The sequence below is a fragment of the Protopterus annectens genome, chromosome 16.part0 (assembly GCF_019279795.1).
Source record: "Protopterus annectens isolate FY-2018-M chromosome 16.part0, PAN1.0, whole genome shotgun sequence".
Lineage (NCBI taxonomy): Eukaryota > Metazoa > Chordata > Ceratodontiformes > Protopteridae > Protopterus > Protopterus annectens.
In genome coordinates, this window is record NC_056750.1 from 802,264,640 (window position 1) to 802,282,955 (window position 18,316).

The following is an 18,316-nucleotide window of genomic DNA, read 5'->3' on the forward strand; positions in this document are numbered from 1 at the left end:
AAACTCTTATGAGTAACAATAAATCATAACCTTACCTTTGACATGCACATCAGTACTACAATAAAATCAGTTAACAGACAGCTTGGCTCCCTTTACAAGATTAAACCCTTCCTTACTCCAACAGCTAGAACTGCTATTGCCCACACCCGTCTTATCTCTACCCTCCTCTACGCCTCACCCATTTATACCAATCTTTCTAAAAACAACCTCAACAAACTTGCAGCCTTCTATAATAACATTGCCAGATTTGCCACAAGCTCCCCATTCAGAACCCACCATTGTCACAATCTAAAACAACTTGGTTGGCTAGAACTCCATAATCAACTTCTATTTTACCAACTTATTATCACACAAGATCCTCTATCATCCTAGTAATACTCCAATACTCACTACCCTTATTACCCCCTACATAAATCTTTCAACCCTACACTCAGCAAATAAACTACTAGTATCTATACATAAGTCTAACAATGAGGATGGGGACTTTCTGTTCTCCATCACTGTGGGCAAAACTTGAAACCTGCTTCCCAGGGAACTCGCATCTCTTTCCTCTACACTACTTTTCAAAAAGCAACTCAAAGAATACCTTAAAAATCACTGGTTATGTCCGTGCATCAACCCAGATTAATCATCTCCTTCCTTCATACTTAATGTATGCTTATCTCACTACTGCTATGCTTTGTCCACCTTCCTATTAACCTCTGAGTGCATTGTCTGTCAGCTAACTAAAGTTGGTACTAACTTAGCCTTTCTTAGAAACTACTACAGAGCTTGTTTTTGATTAGCAAGCTCTCTACTGTATGTACTTGTCTCTACCTTATAAATGTGTCACAATTGTCTTGTAAAAATTTTTATTACTAAGCTACTATGTAAATAACTTTTTATTCTAGTCTTAAAAATGTACTTTATCTGATGTTGCTGTTATCTTTAGTGGAGCTTTTCTCCCCGGGCCTCTACTGAAAATGGACATATATCCAGTTGGACTAGCCCGGTCAACAAATGTAAAATAAAATAAAAAATAAACCAGTAACCCTTTCCTGTGATGCTTCAAAATTTGGTCTTGGTGCAGTCATTCTTCAAGAAGGCAGACCAGTAGCCTATGCATCCAGAACTCTTAGCCAAACTGAAATGCAATATGCTCAAATCGAGAGAGAACTTTTGGAGATAGTATGTGCATGTTCCAAGTTTCATGATTGTGTTTATGGTCGAGCTATTCAAATTGAAACTGATCACCAACCTCTAGTTACTATATTTTAAAGAAGCCTATGTATGCATCTCCTGCAAGTTTACAAAGAATGATGCTGAAACTGCAAAAGTACAACTACAAAATTATCTATACAAAAGGCAAACTTCTTTATCTAGGTGATACTGTATCCAGATCGCCCAGAAATACCACTGAACAGCTTCATGCAGAGAATTTCAACTTTGTCATGGAAGTGCATAGTTTTTCTACCAGAAGACTTGATGAGGTGAGAGATCATACAAAGACTGATCCAGTTTTGCAAAAGCTCAATCACTACATTAATGTTGGATGGCCGTCAAAGCAATCTAGTGTGCCACTTGAAGTGCAAACTTATTTTCCTTACAGAGATGGGATGTTGATGAAATATGGCATTATTTTCAAAGTCCTAAAATTGTTGTCCCTGAATATTTCCAGATTTTGCATCGTGGTCTCCCAGGTTCCGAATCTACCAAAAGAAAGGGGAGAGGACTAGTATTTTGGCCTTCTCTAGCAAAAGAAACTGATAAAGTTATTTCTTCTTGTCCAGTATGCAATAGTACTAAACCGCATTTGCAAAGAGAACCACTTCATCTAAGTCAAGTTCCTGAACTACCTTGGTCAACAGTAGCCACTGACATATTTGAGTGGAGCGATCAGCATTACTTGGTATTGGTAGACTCTTATTCAAACTGTTTTGAGATTGAGAGATTGATTTGCTACCTAACATCCACTGGCATTATTACTAAGTTGAAACGTCATTTCTCAGTTCATGGTAGTCCACAGTTATTTCTGACAATAGTACTCAATTTACTAGTTAGTTGTTTCAGAAATTTGCAAAAGAATGGGACTTTGTACATGTCACTAGTAGTCCAGAATATCCGCAGTCAAGTGGACTAGCTGAAAGTGTGGTGCAGAGTGCAAAGCAATTATTTGTAAGTTCAGAGCGTGACAATACCGATGTCTTTTTGAATTAATCTCAGAAACATACTCTGTAACGATATACTTAGCTCGCCTGTTTGGAGACTTCTATCTAGGCAAACAAGAACAACTTTGCCTATCCGTTCCAGTTTGTTGAGGTCTAAAGCTAAGAACAACAGGACAATTAGAGCTCAACTATTTTCAAAAATCTTTCTTTCCAGAAGTCCAGCAATGATAAATCGAGCAGATTTTTTTGTGCATTGAGAGAAGGAGAGACAGTGAGGATACAAATGGCGAAATGTTCCGACCGGATTGGTCAAGTAACAGGTATATGTACTGAGGCGAGATCCTACTTTGTAGAATCTGAGGGTGTGGAGTACAGGGGAAATCGCAGACATATTCTTCCTGTATCAGAATCGATATTGCCGCATTGTTCATGTGATACAGACTCTAGACCTCAGAGCAACCTAGACAGTATTCCTGTTGGAAAACATGTCTTAACTTCTACTTCCAGTCCTAATGAAGTTCCTAAAAGCTGAACATTCAGCAGAGACAGTGCCAGTTGCCAGACCTGATTCCAATTTATATAACACACGATTTGCTAGTATTTCCAGACCTAGTGTGAAGTACACTGCAATCTGGGCATAATTGTGTATAGGTATTTAGTTCTGTATAATTGCATGAAAAAGAATTATTTGTATTAATTACATGTCACTTAATGTCATCAACATTGTATGACTTATTTCTTTAAAGAGGGAGGATGTAGAATGGAATACATGTGCTCTGTCTTTAAGAAGCATTCCAAAGACTGAACGTTCATATAAATATAAGCTTCAGTGCTGCCACTACTAAACGTTCTACAAGGAAACAGCTCCACTACTTATTATTAAAGACCACCCCAACAGGCATGTCTAAAGGTCAGTTCCCTGTGCTTTCTCCTATTAGCCTGGTGAGCTTGGGCATCCTGAGGCAATGTAGTAACTGCCTCATGTACACTGACAACCCTCTCCTCTTACCTCCCAACACTCAGACTTGTGAGAGATGCACTTATATGTCCAAATTGGAAGCCATGCGCTCTGCAGCCAAGACCGGAATAGCTGGTCAGGAGGAGCAGGTCTGCACTTGCACCACAATACATGGAACACATAGTCCTCCAGAACACACACCAGCACTGCCTTCACATAACCTTTGTGGAGGCTCTCAATAAAAATCTACACAAACAGCAGAGACCTCCAAGGCAGAAACGCACTCGACCACCACAACACAACACTAATCATGAGACACTTAACTCTCCTAAACAGTGTGCCACTCAACCAAAGCACCCAAGGCAAAACAGCATGCCCAACAAACTAGTCATAGGTGACTCAATAATGAAGCAGACTGGTGTCCCACTCACTAGGTTGAATAAGGAGAAAGTAACAGTCAGCTGCCTGTCAGGTGCCAGGATCCGCCACATAACTCACACACTCAGGTCCCTCAACAACCGGTACAAATATGACTCTGTCATTGTACATGTGGGTGTGAATGACCTGAGACATACCTCCTTGGACTACATGTAAAGAGACATGGAGGAGCTCTCGGATTATGTAGCCCAGACGGGTATGACCCTAGCCCTGAGTAGCCTCCTACCATCACCCAGAATGATACCACAGTACAAGCAGAAAATGATTGATTTCAACAATTGGCCAAGTTTCTAGTGTCATTCTAAGGTGATCCAGTATCTGTCTGCCTGGGATGACATGATTGACAGGCCTAGATGCTTTGCCAGAGATGGCCTGCGTCTGTCACCCTGGGTTTCCCCATACTGGCCAAGGCTCTTTTGACCCCTATAGTGCCTTTTTTAGGTGGTGTTCCAAAGGGCAAATTACCACTGTAACAGCTAGAAACAAATGCAATCTGAGGGTCATACTGCTCAGCGCTAGAAGTCTAAATCTCAAAATGCACCAGCTCAAAGCACTCCTTAAAATGGAGAACATCGACATTTGTGCTGTAACAGAGACCTGGTTCAAGGCAGCAGATAGCACCCCTGCACTACCAGGCTATAACTCATTCCATACCTTTCGGCTCCAGAACTTGGACCGAAGTTCCAAAGGCGGTGGTGTTTCCATATTCATAAAGGATACGCACACCTCCAGACTGGTAGCCCAACATGATGCATCAGCGATACTTCAGGTGCAGCTAACACTGGGTAAGACAGACATGCAGTTTGTATCCTGCTATAGGTCCCCAACCATGACACAAGACTTGCACTCCACATTCCAAAGCAGCCTGGAGAATGCTAGAGTCCAACCTAACACTCTCATACTGGGTGACTTTAACTACTCCTCCATTAACTGGAAAAACTACTCCTGTACCAATACACTTGCCCAATGTTTCCTGGAATTCATTAATTCCCATGCCCTGGACCAGCTCATTCTTACCCCCACTAGAGGTAGCAACATCCTTGACCTGGTCACTACTAACATGGTTGACCGTTGCTCTGTACCAATAGTCAAATCCTCCCTGGTTAGATCCGACCACAAACTAATCACCTTGGAAATTTCCATACCCCGCTCCCGCAAAGGTAACCACCATGAAAAACCTCTCCAAAGCTAACTTTGGGCTCTTAAAAACAGAGGTGACTAACTTCATGGCACCCATGCAATTGGAGAACAGCTGCATGACTGCCGAATCATACACTAATGCCCCTACACAGATGCATGGATCTCGCCATATCCAATAGAACCAAGATGCTGTCCACCAAAAAAAGAAAGCCAATCTGGTGGTGCCCTGCCATAAACAAGCTCTCCAACAGAAGGAGGAAACTGATGAGAAGTAAGGTGAAGTCCCAGGACTGGGAAAACTCCTTTTATCAGCCTCAACAAAGTTGAGATTCCTCATCAAATCCTCTAAAGCTAGCTATGTAAACAGAATTGCAACAGATAGTAAAGACACCCACAAGACCTTCTATAGTTATGTAAAGAATCTCCACAGCAATACCCAGATGTTGCGCAATGGCACCTCCTATACAGAGCCAACAGATATTGCCAATATACTGGCCAACAGATTCATAGGTTCATAAGTAGATACTTGGCTATCCGCCCAAAGGCATTTATAAGCCTAGCTGGAATGTGTTGGCTTTCGCCGCCCCCTTAGATTAGTTCCCTGTGCCTCTGTCCAGCAGAGTCACTGAAGTTATCCCCGGGGTAAACTTTCTGTTTCCCGTCCACTTGTCAAGGTTTCTCTTGAGTGTTAGTGAGCATCTCTGCCTAATGTAGATTGGAATCTTGTTCCAGAGCATGGGAAGTCTCTGGGACAGGAATCTATCCCTTCAACACATCCTATTTATTGTTGTGGTGAGGTTTAGATCCCTAGAGCTTGTGGCTTGAGGGGATATGGTTTTCTTTAGGTGGAGCATGTCCATCAATTCTGGGTTGGACATGGTCTTGTATGTCAGGCAGAGATCACCTCTGAGTAGGCGGTATGCAACCAAGTACAGCTGGAGTTTCTTCAGTTGAGCTGCATAGGGCATCTGAGGCCAGTGATCTTCTTGGTGAGGTACTTTTGTGGTCTTTCCAGCTGTTGCAGTTGTCTTGTAAGGTACATCCCAAATGGGGAATTGTACTCTATGATGGGTCTGATGAGTGATGCATAGAGGGGCACGATGACCTCTTGATGTGGATGCAAACCCTTTTGTGATTAGGTGGGCCACATAGAAGGATTTTCTAACCACTTTGGCAATGTGATTATCAAAGGAGAGATTACTATCTACTTGGGTCCCCAGAGCCCTTATTTCGTCTTCTGTATTACCACCTATGTGGTAGTTTGTTGGTACTTTGTTTTTTCCAAAGGGGATGACTTTGCACTTTTTGGCATTTAACTTGAGGCCATGTTTTTGACACCAGGTGTCTGTCTCAGTGAGACCCTTTTGGAGGATGTCTGTGTCAGCTGGAGAGTCAGTTATAGCCCCTAGTTTGCAGTCGTCTGCGAACTTGTTCAGCCATAGTCCTCCTGTGCTTGCCTGTACCTCTGAGAAGTATATGCCGAACAGGAGGGGTCCTAGGACTGAGCCCTGGGGAACGCCACTTTTAACCGGTTTAGAGTTTGACATAGCTCCCGCAACTCTTACCATGTGGGGTTCTGTCCATGAGCCAGTTGGCAACTCATCTCATGATGTAGGGGTTTATGTTCAGGCTGGTGAGCTTCTCTATAATACCAGAATGGGGAATGGTGTCAAAGGCCTTTGCAAGGTCTAGGTAGGCTGTGTGGACCACCTTTCCCTCATCTATAGCCTTTCAGTAAAAACAAAATGAAAACTCCAGCAAAGCTAGAACTTCCACTGAGTGACCTCCCAATCCTCCTGTATCAGAGGCACATGGGATATATGCAAATGATCCTTATGAACATCAGGTGTTTCAGCTAATTGGCGATTCTGAATGCCCATGACTTGTTTTATCATGTTACTGGACAATTTCAGGCCAACAAAGCCAAACCCCACTAGCTGTGGATATGCATATTTCGGCCTTATGACCTCATCAGCACAGAACAAGCAGAGTGTTTGACTTAGGATTAGAAACACAGGGCTGTTATACCCAGCTGATGTCAGTTATCGTTAGGGTCACTGCAAAAATATCCCAAACAACAAATTAAAACAATGAGTGAGAAGGTCACTGAAAAACCAGTCAGTAAAAACAAAATGAAAACTCTCCAGCAAAGCTAGAACTTCCACTGAGTGATTTCCCAAACCTCTTGTATCAGAGGAACATGGGATATATGCAAATGATCCTTATGAACATCAGGTGTTGTCTGATACAAGTGGTGTGGGAGGTTACTCAGTGGAAGTTCTAGCTTTGCTGGAGTTTTCATTTTGTTTTTACTGATTGTTTTTTTAGTGACCTTCTCACTCATTGTTTTAGCTCATCTATAGCCTTGGTAACTGTCTCAAAGAAGTCCACCAGGTTTAGGAGGCATGATCTGCCCTTAACAAAGCCGAACTGGGTAGTGTCCAGTGTTTGGAGGTTCCCAATGTCTGTTAATGAGATCCATGATGATGTGCTCTAGAGCCTTGCAGACCAAGCTAGTCAGGCTTATAGGGCGATAGTTCCCGGGGGTCTGTTGTGGCTCCACCTTTGTGGCGCGGAATAACCATTGCTGTGCGCCATTCTATGGGCATGTAGCCTGTGGAGAGGCTGAGTTTGAACAGTATGTTTAGGTGAGGGGTTAGTTTGTCTTTGAGCTCGTGTAGGACGCAGCCTAGGATACCGTCCGGTTCCTTTAATGCTATGTTTTTGTCTTTGGTGAGGGCTGTAATTAACCCAAGTGTCTGTGATTTCAGGGGCATTACATTCTTCTGGTATGGTTATGGGCCCTTTTGGGGGTGAAGTTTGAACTGAACCGGTCTGCCAGGATGTTGACGATATCTGTCGGTTCAGTGTATTTTGTGCCATTCTGCGCTAACTCCGAGCAAATCTGGGAATTGCCACTTAGATTCATGACATAGCTAAAGAATGCCTTGTGGTTATCTTTGGACTCCTTGGCAACTTTTCTTTCGAAGCTAGCCTTGGATTATTTTATGAGGGATCTTAGTTTCTTGCTGATACTGATTAGGGATGTCTTCCCATCTTGGGATTTTACTCTTTTCTGTACTAGTTTCCTCCTCCTATTGTATAGCTTGTTTATGGCAGGTATCCACCGGACTGGTTTCCTTTTCTTGGAGGAGTGAGTCTTGGTTTTGCTTGGGATAGCACGATCCATGCATTCTTGTAGGTGCCCATAGAGTGCATTAGTAAAGGAATTTGCAGCTTGGGCAGCATTATCCTTTAGCATGGGGGATTTGAAACTTTCAACCTTGGTCTTAAGTAACGTGAAGTTTGCTTTTGAAAAGTTTTTCATGGTGGTTTTTTTGACCGGGGGTAGGGGCGGAATGTGGATATCCAGCGTGATTAGTTTATGGTCAGATCTAACCAATGAGGGGTTAACCTCCGGTGTGGAACACTGGTTGCCCATGTTGGTGATGACCAGGTCCAATATGTTGTCACCTCTGGTAGGGGTGTTGACCAGTTGGTCCAGGGCGTTTGAGTGTATAAATTCTAGGAAATGTTGGGCAAGGGAGTTTGTACTTAAGCAGTTCTCCCAGTTAATGTTTGGGTAATTGAAATCACCCGTTATCAGGGTGTTTGGTAGGACCTTTATGTTTCCCAGTGTTTCCAGGAATGCGGAATGGGGGTCCTGGGACATGGTGGGTGATCTGTAGCAAGCTATAATTTGAATAGCAGTTTTGCCCGTTGTTAGTTGCATGTGGATGATCTCTGAAGCATCGTGCTGTGCCACTAACCTGGAGGTGTGGGTATCCTTGATGAATATAGATACGCCCCCGCATTTTGTATTTTGGTATGGGTTTTGTGGCCGAAATGTATGGTATGAGTTGTAGCCTGGTAGTGCTGGAGTGCTCTCTGGAGCCTTAAACCAGGTTTCTGATACTGCACATGTATCGATTTTCTCCGTACTGAGGAGTGCCTCGAGTGTATGCATTTTGAGGTTTAGACTTCTGGCATTGAATAGCATTACCCTCAGTTTTTTGTTACTTGTGGTATTTACGGTGGTGGGTTTGTCTTTTGAGCCTTGCCTAAAAAAAGGCATTATGGGGGTGGCAAGAGCCTTGGCCAGTATTCGAAAGCCTAAGGGTGACAGGTGCAAGCCGTCTCTAGCGAAGCAGCATGGCTTGTCAAGCGTGTCATCCCAGGCTGACAGACACTGGATCCCCTTTGAGTGACACCAGTAGCTTAGCCAATTGTTGAAATTGATCATTTTTTCTTTATACTGTGGTATCATTCTTGGTGAGGGCAGGATGCTACTCCGGGTCAGGGTCATACCAGCTAAGTGATCAGAGAGCTCTTCCGTGTCTCTTTTCATGTAGTCCAGGGAGGTACGGCTCAGGTCATTCACACCAACATGGACAATGATAGAGTCGTAGTTGTATTTGTTGTGGAGTGATCCAAGTGCTTGTGTTATGTGGCAGATCCTGGCATCCGACAGGCAGCTAACAGTAACCTTTTCCTTGTTCAGCCTAGTGAGTGGGACGTCAGTGTGCCTGACTATAGAGTCACCTATTACTAGTGTGTTGGGTATGTTATTTTGCCTTAAGGGCTGTGATTGCGTGGCACACTGGTTTTGTGAGGTATGTGTTTCATGGTTTGTGTTGGGGGTGGAGGCTGCTTGGATGTCTGCTTTGGAGGTCTCTGTTGCTTTTGCAGATTTCTATTTAGAGCTTCAGAGTATGTTTTCGTGTATTTGTGTGTTTTTTGCCGGTGCTGGTTTCATAGGTCTGTGTGAGACTGTTGGTGTGATGCGAGTAATTCCCTTCTCCTCTTGACTGTGTGGTCCAGTCTTGGGTTGAGAGAGCTTAGCCTCCAGTTTGGCTGTATAATTGCATCTCTCGCATGTATTAGTGTTTGGTGGTAGGAGGAGAGGTTGTCTGTGTACATGAGGCAGTTGTAACATTGCCTCAAAATGCCCAGATTCACCAGTTGGACCAGAGAGTACACCTGAAAACTGCCCTTTGGACATGCCTGGATAGGTACAGTGAGCTGTTTTACTGATTGGCTGGTAAGGTCGAATAGAGAGCCTTGTCCTTCTCTACAGTATAGGGGGGGGGGTCTAGTGCTAAGGTTTATTAGTGCTTGCTATAAGTTTTGAGCAAGTGCCGGGCTGAGAAGTGAATGGTTTGAGTACTGAAGTTGAAAGTTTGTCTAGTTCCAAGGGAAAAATTGAAGAGTAGACTTTGTGGAGCCGGGAATAGTTAAACCCTAGCTATCTGGCGTGCAAAATCGTGCCAATGTGGGTTTTACAGTAGGGAAATGAATGAGAGAGAAATTAGCCCAAAATGGCCATTAAACTACTAATTTCTGGGCTGAATCCACTCCAGGGACAGATAGGCTGCTCAAAGCTCCCTCTCTCACAGTGAACAGAGAAACTTCCTTCTATCCAAGTAAGGTATGGGCAAACACAGAAATTTGTAACACAGCCCTGAATTCAGCACTAACCTGAAAACTGGGCTATACTAGCTTAGAAAGGCGAGAAAACAAGTTTTTTTTTTGTTTTTTTGTTTTTTTTCAGAAACTAAAGCAGATACAATTAAAAAAAACACTTTTAATGCACAGAAATGGTTATCACATGAGTGTGTAGCCTACAACAGTTAAACAGGTAATTTAAACACAAAAACAACTTTGTTAAAGTGCAGGCAGTAAAATAAGTACAATATGTAGCTGAAACAAGCTTTTTAAATCACAGAAACTCTAAAAAATCGGCGTTTTAGGTGGAATTAGCTAAAGGCAGCAAGACAATGCAGAAAAATGATACTTAATCACTCCAAAGTCTCTCTGCTGCTGTAGAACTCTGCAAGGAACCAGGCAGGAGCTTGCTGAGCTCTATACAAGCATCAGTGCCAACTTTACCCCTCTCCCCCACCAAAGGACCAATCACAATATCAGTAGATTGCCAGGCACCCAGTATTACTGCTGCACAGGTTAAAACAGCACTGTTCAAGGCCAAGAATACAGCTTCTATGGGACGTGGCAATATCCCTGGCTGTGTTCTACATAAACTACGGAGTGAACTGGCACCTCACCTGTGTACCCTGTTCAATTACAGCCTCACCTCAGGCGTTTTCCCTACCGAGTGGTGCACTGCTACAATCATCCCTTTCCACAAAGGAGGAGCGACTACAGACCCTGGGAACTATCACCCCAATAGCCTGACAAGTCTGATATGCAAAGCTATGGGAACCCATCATCGTGGACCTAATAAACAAAGATATAGGGAACCTCCAAACTCTGGATCCCACACAGTTTGGTTTTGTGAAGGGTAGATCATGACTGCTCTACCTGTAAGACTTCTTTGAGTCAATCACCATTGCTAAGGATGAAGGCAAGGTGGTTCATACAGCCAACCTTGATCTGGCCAAGGCCTTTGATACCATTCCCCACCCAGGAATCAGAAAAACTCACTAAGCTAGGCATCAACCCCTTGTATCACTAGGTGGGTTGCAAATTAGCTCACAGATAGAACCCACAGTGTGAAAGTAGCTGACTCCAAGTCAGACTGTTGACCAGTCACGAGTGGAGTCCCACAGGGTTAAGTCTTGGGTCCTCTTCTGTTTGGTATCTACTTCTCTGAAGTCCAGGCCAACACGAAAGGACTCTGGCTGACAAAGTTCGCAGATGATTGCAAGTTGGAAGCCATAATTAACTCCCCAAGTGATGTTGACATCATACAGAAAGGCCTCATTGAGACCAATGACTGGTGCAGAACCATGACCTTAAGCTCAATGCCAAAAAATGTCGTCATCCCCTTTGAGAAAAACCTGGTTCCCATGAATTACTACATCCGTGGTTGTCTACTGAACAAGAAGGCGTCATAAGAGATCTGGGAACACAGGTTGACCGCAACCTCTCTTTTGACCACCACATTGCCACTGTGGTCAGATAGCCCTTCTGTGTGGCACATCTCATTACTAAGGGTTTTGCATCCAGGAAGAAAGAGGTCATTGTCTCCCTCTACTCTTCCCTCATTAGGCCAATCATCGAGTACAATGCTCTATTTGGCATGTACCTCACTAGACACCTGCAACAACTGGAGAGGCTGCAAAAATGCCTCACAAAGAGGATCTTAGGCCTTAAACACTTGTCCTGTATGGACAGACAAAAAAAACTCCCAACTATTCTCCATCTCATATCACCTACTTGGAGGCAATCTCTGCTTGACTTACAAAGCCATGTCTGACCCAGCTCTGTTAGAAATGCTACATCTAAAGAAATCCCTCCACACTACACGCTCCAGAGACCTCAACCTCATTACAACAAACAGAACAAGCTGGAGGGACAGGTTTATAACCCACAGAATGCCCATGCTATGGAATAGACTTCCCATACATGTCAAGCGGAGCTCCTCACTGGCCCTCTTCAAGAGAAATCTTGAGTGGATGGGCAATATGAAATTCACCCTGGGGATCACTCCAATGGCTCTACTCGACAGAGGCACTGGGAAATAAGTTTGTGTGGCATGATGCCAGGGTAATTCTATGGGCTGGGCTTGTAAAGGCTCCAGGGCCATTAGCCTAGTACACACCTATGAACCTATGAAATAGTCAGCACCTGTTGGGTTCAGTGCCATTTTGTGAGTGCAGCCAGAGAGTGAGCATCTATGAGTGTAATAGCTAGTTTGTTTATAAGTTTATCTAATATGAAGTTATTAAGCCTCAATCCTGATATGTTTGTACATAAATAAAGCTGCTTGAACAGAACCCATGAAGTCTCATTTATTCTATCCTGACTAGACGAGTGACATTCACCAACCAGAATTGTGCTATGTTGCACACCTCTTAACATTCTGCTTAGTCAACCATATTCTTCTCTTCTGTAGATATATTTGGAAACACTCCATATAATCAAACATTCATAATGTTGAACATGTTTAACTCCAACATAAGTGTTCAAAACTCATTTGATTGCTTCTGCCAGTGTTAAGTTCATACAAGATTTTACCCAATGGGGATCAGGGAAATTACCCTTTCCTCACTGTAGAGCGATCTTGGAGTTTGTATTTATAATTAGCAGTGGGTGTGTTGTGCAGATTATTTATAATTAACAGTGGGTGTGCTGTGCAGGGGGGCTTGCCCCCTGCAAAAAAAATGTAAGTGTTTTGTTTTCCACTGTCTTGGGATTGATGGCTAGCCATTCGAGATTTGTCTATTCGATGTTTAGAACTATACACACACATATATATATATATATATATATATATATATATATATGTATATAATATACATATACACACACGTGTCTATATGTTTATCTATATATGTATATATATATATATTTATATATATATATATATATATATATATATATATATAGACAGAGAGAGATATAGATATGTTTATATGTACGTGCGCATGTATTTTTTTCACTTTTGAGAATGCGACTAATAATACTGTTTTTTTTTTGGTGAAGTGACTGCTTGTCAGATTAATGCTTAATTATGAAGCACATTTCACTGACTGGGTTTGTATTCATATGGTTGTTTCTTTTCTTGTATTGCATAGACAGATCTTTCTTTTTTAATTGATCATCCTCTCATCAGGCCAGGTGGTTGAATGTCTAGCCTAATGTTTCCCTTTTTGCCATATGACTTTTCCTGTTGTACTGGTTGTCTGCTTATACAGCTGTGTTTTGCTTTTCTTTGGAGGTTGTTTCCATGCACTTACTGGCTGACTTTTTATAGAGCTGAGTGACCCCCTAGTTTCTGTTGATTGATGATTTGGTTTGCATTCACTGTTGAATGGCTACTAACGTGGGATGGTGTTTCTCTGTTAAATGGGCACTTGCATATAGATTTTGAGTGTTTTTATTCATTTTCTCTTTATATGACATTTCATTTTATTTGTTCATTCTTTTTCCTGATATTATGGTTGGGTGGTTCTTATTTATTGGTTGTTCTTATAGTACAGCTGGTCATTACTTTCTAGGCTGCACAAATATCATTGACCGTTTCTCTGTGTGTTAACTACTCATTTGATGGTTCCTCTGTTCACTGGCTGCTCATTTTGCTAAATGATTCCCTGTTTGTTGACTTTTTGCTTATGTGGTTGGGTATCCACTATTTGCTTCTGTGGCTATTTCCTGCTTACTGATTTTCTGTGCACGTTGCTGTATATTTCTCTGTCGACTGACCCTTTGCATGTGTAGCTGCTCTTGTGCTTGCTAGATGCTTGTCGTATGTTTTTACTAGTTATTGACATGGATTTTCCCTTGTTTTCTCGTTATTGGTCATCAAACTCGTTTTCATAATTAGTGGTTATAGTCTGATGTTGTTGCACACTTTGCATCTACTTGTTTGTTTGTCTGCACCTGGAACAAGTGTCTGTCTGACGACTTTTGTGTCTACCAGTGATGATCAAGAATGTGTTATTTTTTGTCTCTGTATTTCTCTAGATTCCATCTGGGGTTATATCTACATGTAAAGTCCTGCAGAAGAAGGTAAGAAATGCAGAAAAAATGGAGCATTGAATTTGCAGTGAGTAGATGTCTGTGGAATGTGTATCTTGGTTTTCCTGTAACCTTTATGTATGTATTGTGATACCCTTTCACACACACATTACTAAATCCTGATGGTTACTTACAGTGCTCTATTTGCAATTCTTATTATGCTACATTCTAGCTTGTATGGCCATATAGCTGCATCAGTGTCTACTTTTCCATCAAATTTCAGGCCAGTTGGAGCATAAAAGGTGATGGTAAATTAGAAGCTGTTTTTGAATTGTGTAAAATATTTTCTCAAGGCTTCTAGTGTAAATCAGAACTTAATGAGGTAACCTGCTTGACAGCACAGTAAAATTATATTACTTTTATGCTGTTTGTCACTTATAATCCGTAAAGTGGAACTGTAGTCTGTTGCAGGCACCTGTTAGCATAGTCAGTTTAAGCAGTCCAACCATTGCTGTTTGTTTAACCAAACAGTAATAGACCAAAGGAATCTGTTAGCTGAATTCAGTGCTGGATTCCTTGCTTCATCAATATAGCCTTTTTGTGTGTTAAGTACTTACTTATGATGTATTTTGGAAGCTGCAAAAATGTTTGCAACTGCAGAACTGAAGTAAACAGTTGTATTCCAAATGTGAATATTTTTTAAACTAACACGCGTGTGTTTGAGTTTTGAAAGGATATACACTTAGGCTAATAAATAAGTAAAATGTATAAATGCAGCTGATCGTAACACCAAACCTCTTCTTTAGTAAGCCGTACCAGTGTATGGAGAGTTGAAAGGTTCATAGCTGGGGTGCTCAGTGTGTTGAGCTTTTGCTCCAGGTATCTAGCCATAGACATTTTTATCTGTATATCTTTCTAGCGATCTGTCTATCTGTCCTTTGTTGACTGGGTTATTCCCACTAGGCTAGTGGCCTCTTTTCAGGGGAGACCCGAGGTGGTATTTATACTACTAGGGGAAATTTGGTAAGGATATTGGGGAACTTCCTAAGTTTAATTATCAGAATGAGGTAAAGACAAACCTCTTACCATCAACTCTTAGTTAGACAAATGCGAGCTCTCTAATGTGCAGATGATGTAGTCATTCTTCATGTAATTTGAACTGTACTGATCTTGAATTGCTGCAGAAGTGCACAGCATGTATTTATTTAATCTATTTATTATTTGTTGACTGGGTTATTCCATCTAGCCTAGTGGCCTCTTTTCAGGGGAGACCTGAGGTGGTATTTTTACTGCAAGAGAAATGAGTTGGTATTTATAGTACTAGGCGGAATTTGGCTAGGTCATTGGGGAACTTCCCCATCTCTTTTCAATAGGTACCATGGGATCTTTAACATCCACCTGAGCTACTACCAACTCAAGCAGTCTGGGATTTCGGTTTAACATCTCATCTGAAGGATAACACACACACAGGAGTGTGCAATATGTCATCAATAAGTTACCTGGTGTGGGAATAGAGCCCACAGCCTTCTGCACTAAAGGTGAGTGCACCACTGACACTGACGTATTGAATTATAAATACCTTAGTTCTCAAAAGTTTGTAACAAATGGTAAGTTATAAAGAATATGTCAATGCAACCTGTTGTACATAAAGGGTGTGTGTGTGTAATGGAAAAAAAAGAAACAAGTGTAACAAGCAACTGAGAGGATATTAAAATCAGAAAACTCTGAATAGGCAATTTGCTGAACTGTTTGGAGAGAAGAAAGTTAAATATGCTGATTGATTTTTTAATTTCTCCAAATCCTTTTGGTTTCTAATACCATGATGGGAGTAGACCCCATTCCTAAGTCAAAGCATGATCAAAGCTCATGAAATGAGTATTGTTTCACTCTGTGATGTCAGCAGCTCTTCACATCAGATGTGCACAGTAATGACTCCTCCTGCAATTTGTATGGAGTTACATGTATTGGTAGCATATCTAAATATGATTGTAGACTCTCTTTTATAAGACCCGTTGCTCTTGCTACTATTAGAACTATCTGGATAGCTTTCTTCCACGTTGATTTTGTTTCTGCTTGCAAATCCTGATTTGTGTCTCTCTGTACGCAGGGCACTGTAGTCACTGGGTGTGGCAGTTTCAATGATCAATGCTACTTCCATCTTCTTTTCCTGGACCACTATATCCGGTTTTCTAGCATCTATCTTTTAAACTGTTGGTAATGGATGATCCCATGTAATGTAGACTTCATTTTCTATGATGCTTTGTGGCTCATGTTTCCAGTGTTTTTTCCAGTGTTTCTGATTCTTCTGAGGAGAAAGTCTGATGTCTTTTCACAATGCAAAATGGAACTGAAAATATTTCTCTTTGCTCCCTGAGTTCTTTGCAACCAGCATCCTTGTGCCATTGAGGTCCTGCCCATCATGGCAACTCCACTTTTACTTGCTCTTACCAAGTGTTTCAGTAGTCTCACCTAATTCATAGTCATTATGAAGTGATCTGAATTCTTATAGCAGAGATCTGTTCAGACTAGGTCTAAAACTGTACAATAGTGATGAATCTGTTCTGTCATGTGATCATCTGGATAGACCCTCTTTTCTGAAGTTACATAGAGGTGTGAGGTATGTAGTGGCATGATGAGAGAGTGATTATGTCTGACATTTTGTTAACTTTCCTCATAGCTTGTCATAGAAACTTTTGTCCTCTACCTGGAGTCATGCAGATTTTTGCACTCATCTGGCCCTCCCGCCAGGACATTTAAGCAGGTCAGTAGAACACTCATTTCTACCGTTTCTTGGTTGGTCTGTATTTGCTGAAACCTTTTCCTGAACTTGGATTTCTGATATTGCATGTTAAAGCCCAAATGCTGCAACTGTGGGATACTCCTTTTATAGTAGAAGTGTTGTGTCTTCCTGAGTTTCTCTTCTGTAATGCAGGAAGGAAATTTGTATTGGGTTTTGCAGGAAGGAAATTTGTATTGGGTTTTGCTAAAAAAATACACAAGTGTTGGGAAATCTAAAATATGTACCGGAAGGAAGATAGTTTATGATATTACAGTGGTTACAGTAGTGATGATGATTTGTAAGGTGACAGTAAGGGTGTATACAAAATGTCAAAAGTTTGATGTTCAGAAGTCCTGCCCCCAACACTATTTTTAGCGAAAGTCCCTCATTGAGTTAGTTTTCCCTACTTTTAGCAGAAGTCCCTTCCACAAAATTTGTTCATCTGACATGTTGATGTGTGTTGGGGCATGTCTGCTAACAGATGAGAGAGATGAGGATATTAGCAGACGACGTTACCCATACTCGGAAAGCAGGGCCACATGCAGTGATCTGTGCGATGTATGCTGTTTTGCTCCTGTAAGTTTGTCATGGAGGACAATAGTACTAAAATGGACGATGCTAACAGAGCCTTATTTGTCAACACAGTGTCCCTCACTGGTAGAGATTAAACAGGTGAACCTTGAAATAGAGGAATTGTTATATTACTTTATTTGACCCTACCATGTTGGCAGTCCTACTTTTACTACACAAGTTGAGCAAAAAATGTGGTCAGCAGAAGGTATGTGAAGTGTTACAAAATGTGTTGATATATGTGCTAGTTGGGCATCTGTGACTGACATAGTTCAACCCGAAAGTCTTATAATCATGGACTTGTAGCAGCTTTACAACAATAACTTTTACCAAGAACTGATGACCTGGAACTTAAAGGTACAATAAGATGGGATGCAGAACTGATACACTGCCCCAGAGAAGGCACCATTCTATATATGAACCACAGGAAGGCTTTTAGGATGGGGTATTTCTAGAACTGTGTCATCAGTCACACCCCGACGCACAAATTTGCAAACTGAATCTAGACTTGAAAGCCTGGCTGTATCACATCATGTTTTGACAAAGTCCAGCAATACAGGACAGTGTAACACAATTTAAGTGGCTGATATGCATATCAGGAGAAGCTTGAATATATGTATGTATGTATGTATCAACAATCAAGTGACAGTATATGCACTGCTGTTGAAGAAGCTGTCACATGTAGGAGTCGTAAAAAATATTTCAGAAACTCTGTACAGGCCGTAAGCCCTGCCTCATATTGCATTTACTTTATTGTATGGTAAGCTGTGAAGATGATTACTGCGGAAACGTCTGAACACTGCTAAGATGGGTAACTCTTTGGTATCGTATCTTAGGAGTAATGAAAATGAAAACAATTTCAAA

At 41.6% G+C, this 18,316-nt stretch overlaps 1 protein-coding gene across 1 annotated transcript in view; it reads left to right on the forward strand.

Moving 5' to 3' along the window:
* The window catches only part of LRSAM1 (leucine rich repeat and sterile alpha motif containing 1), a gene marked incomplete in the record, with an annotated part of 1,381,442 nt that overhangs the window by 258,504 nt on the left and 1,104,622 nt on the right, over positions 1-18,316 (forward strand). The window contains 1 exon segment of the mRNA XM_044058294.1: positions 14,110-14,154. Within this exon segment, the coding sequence (XP_043914229.1) occupies positions 14,110-14,154 (45 nt within the window).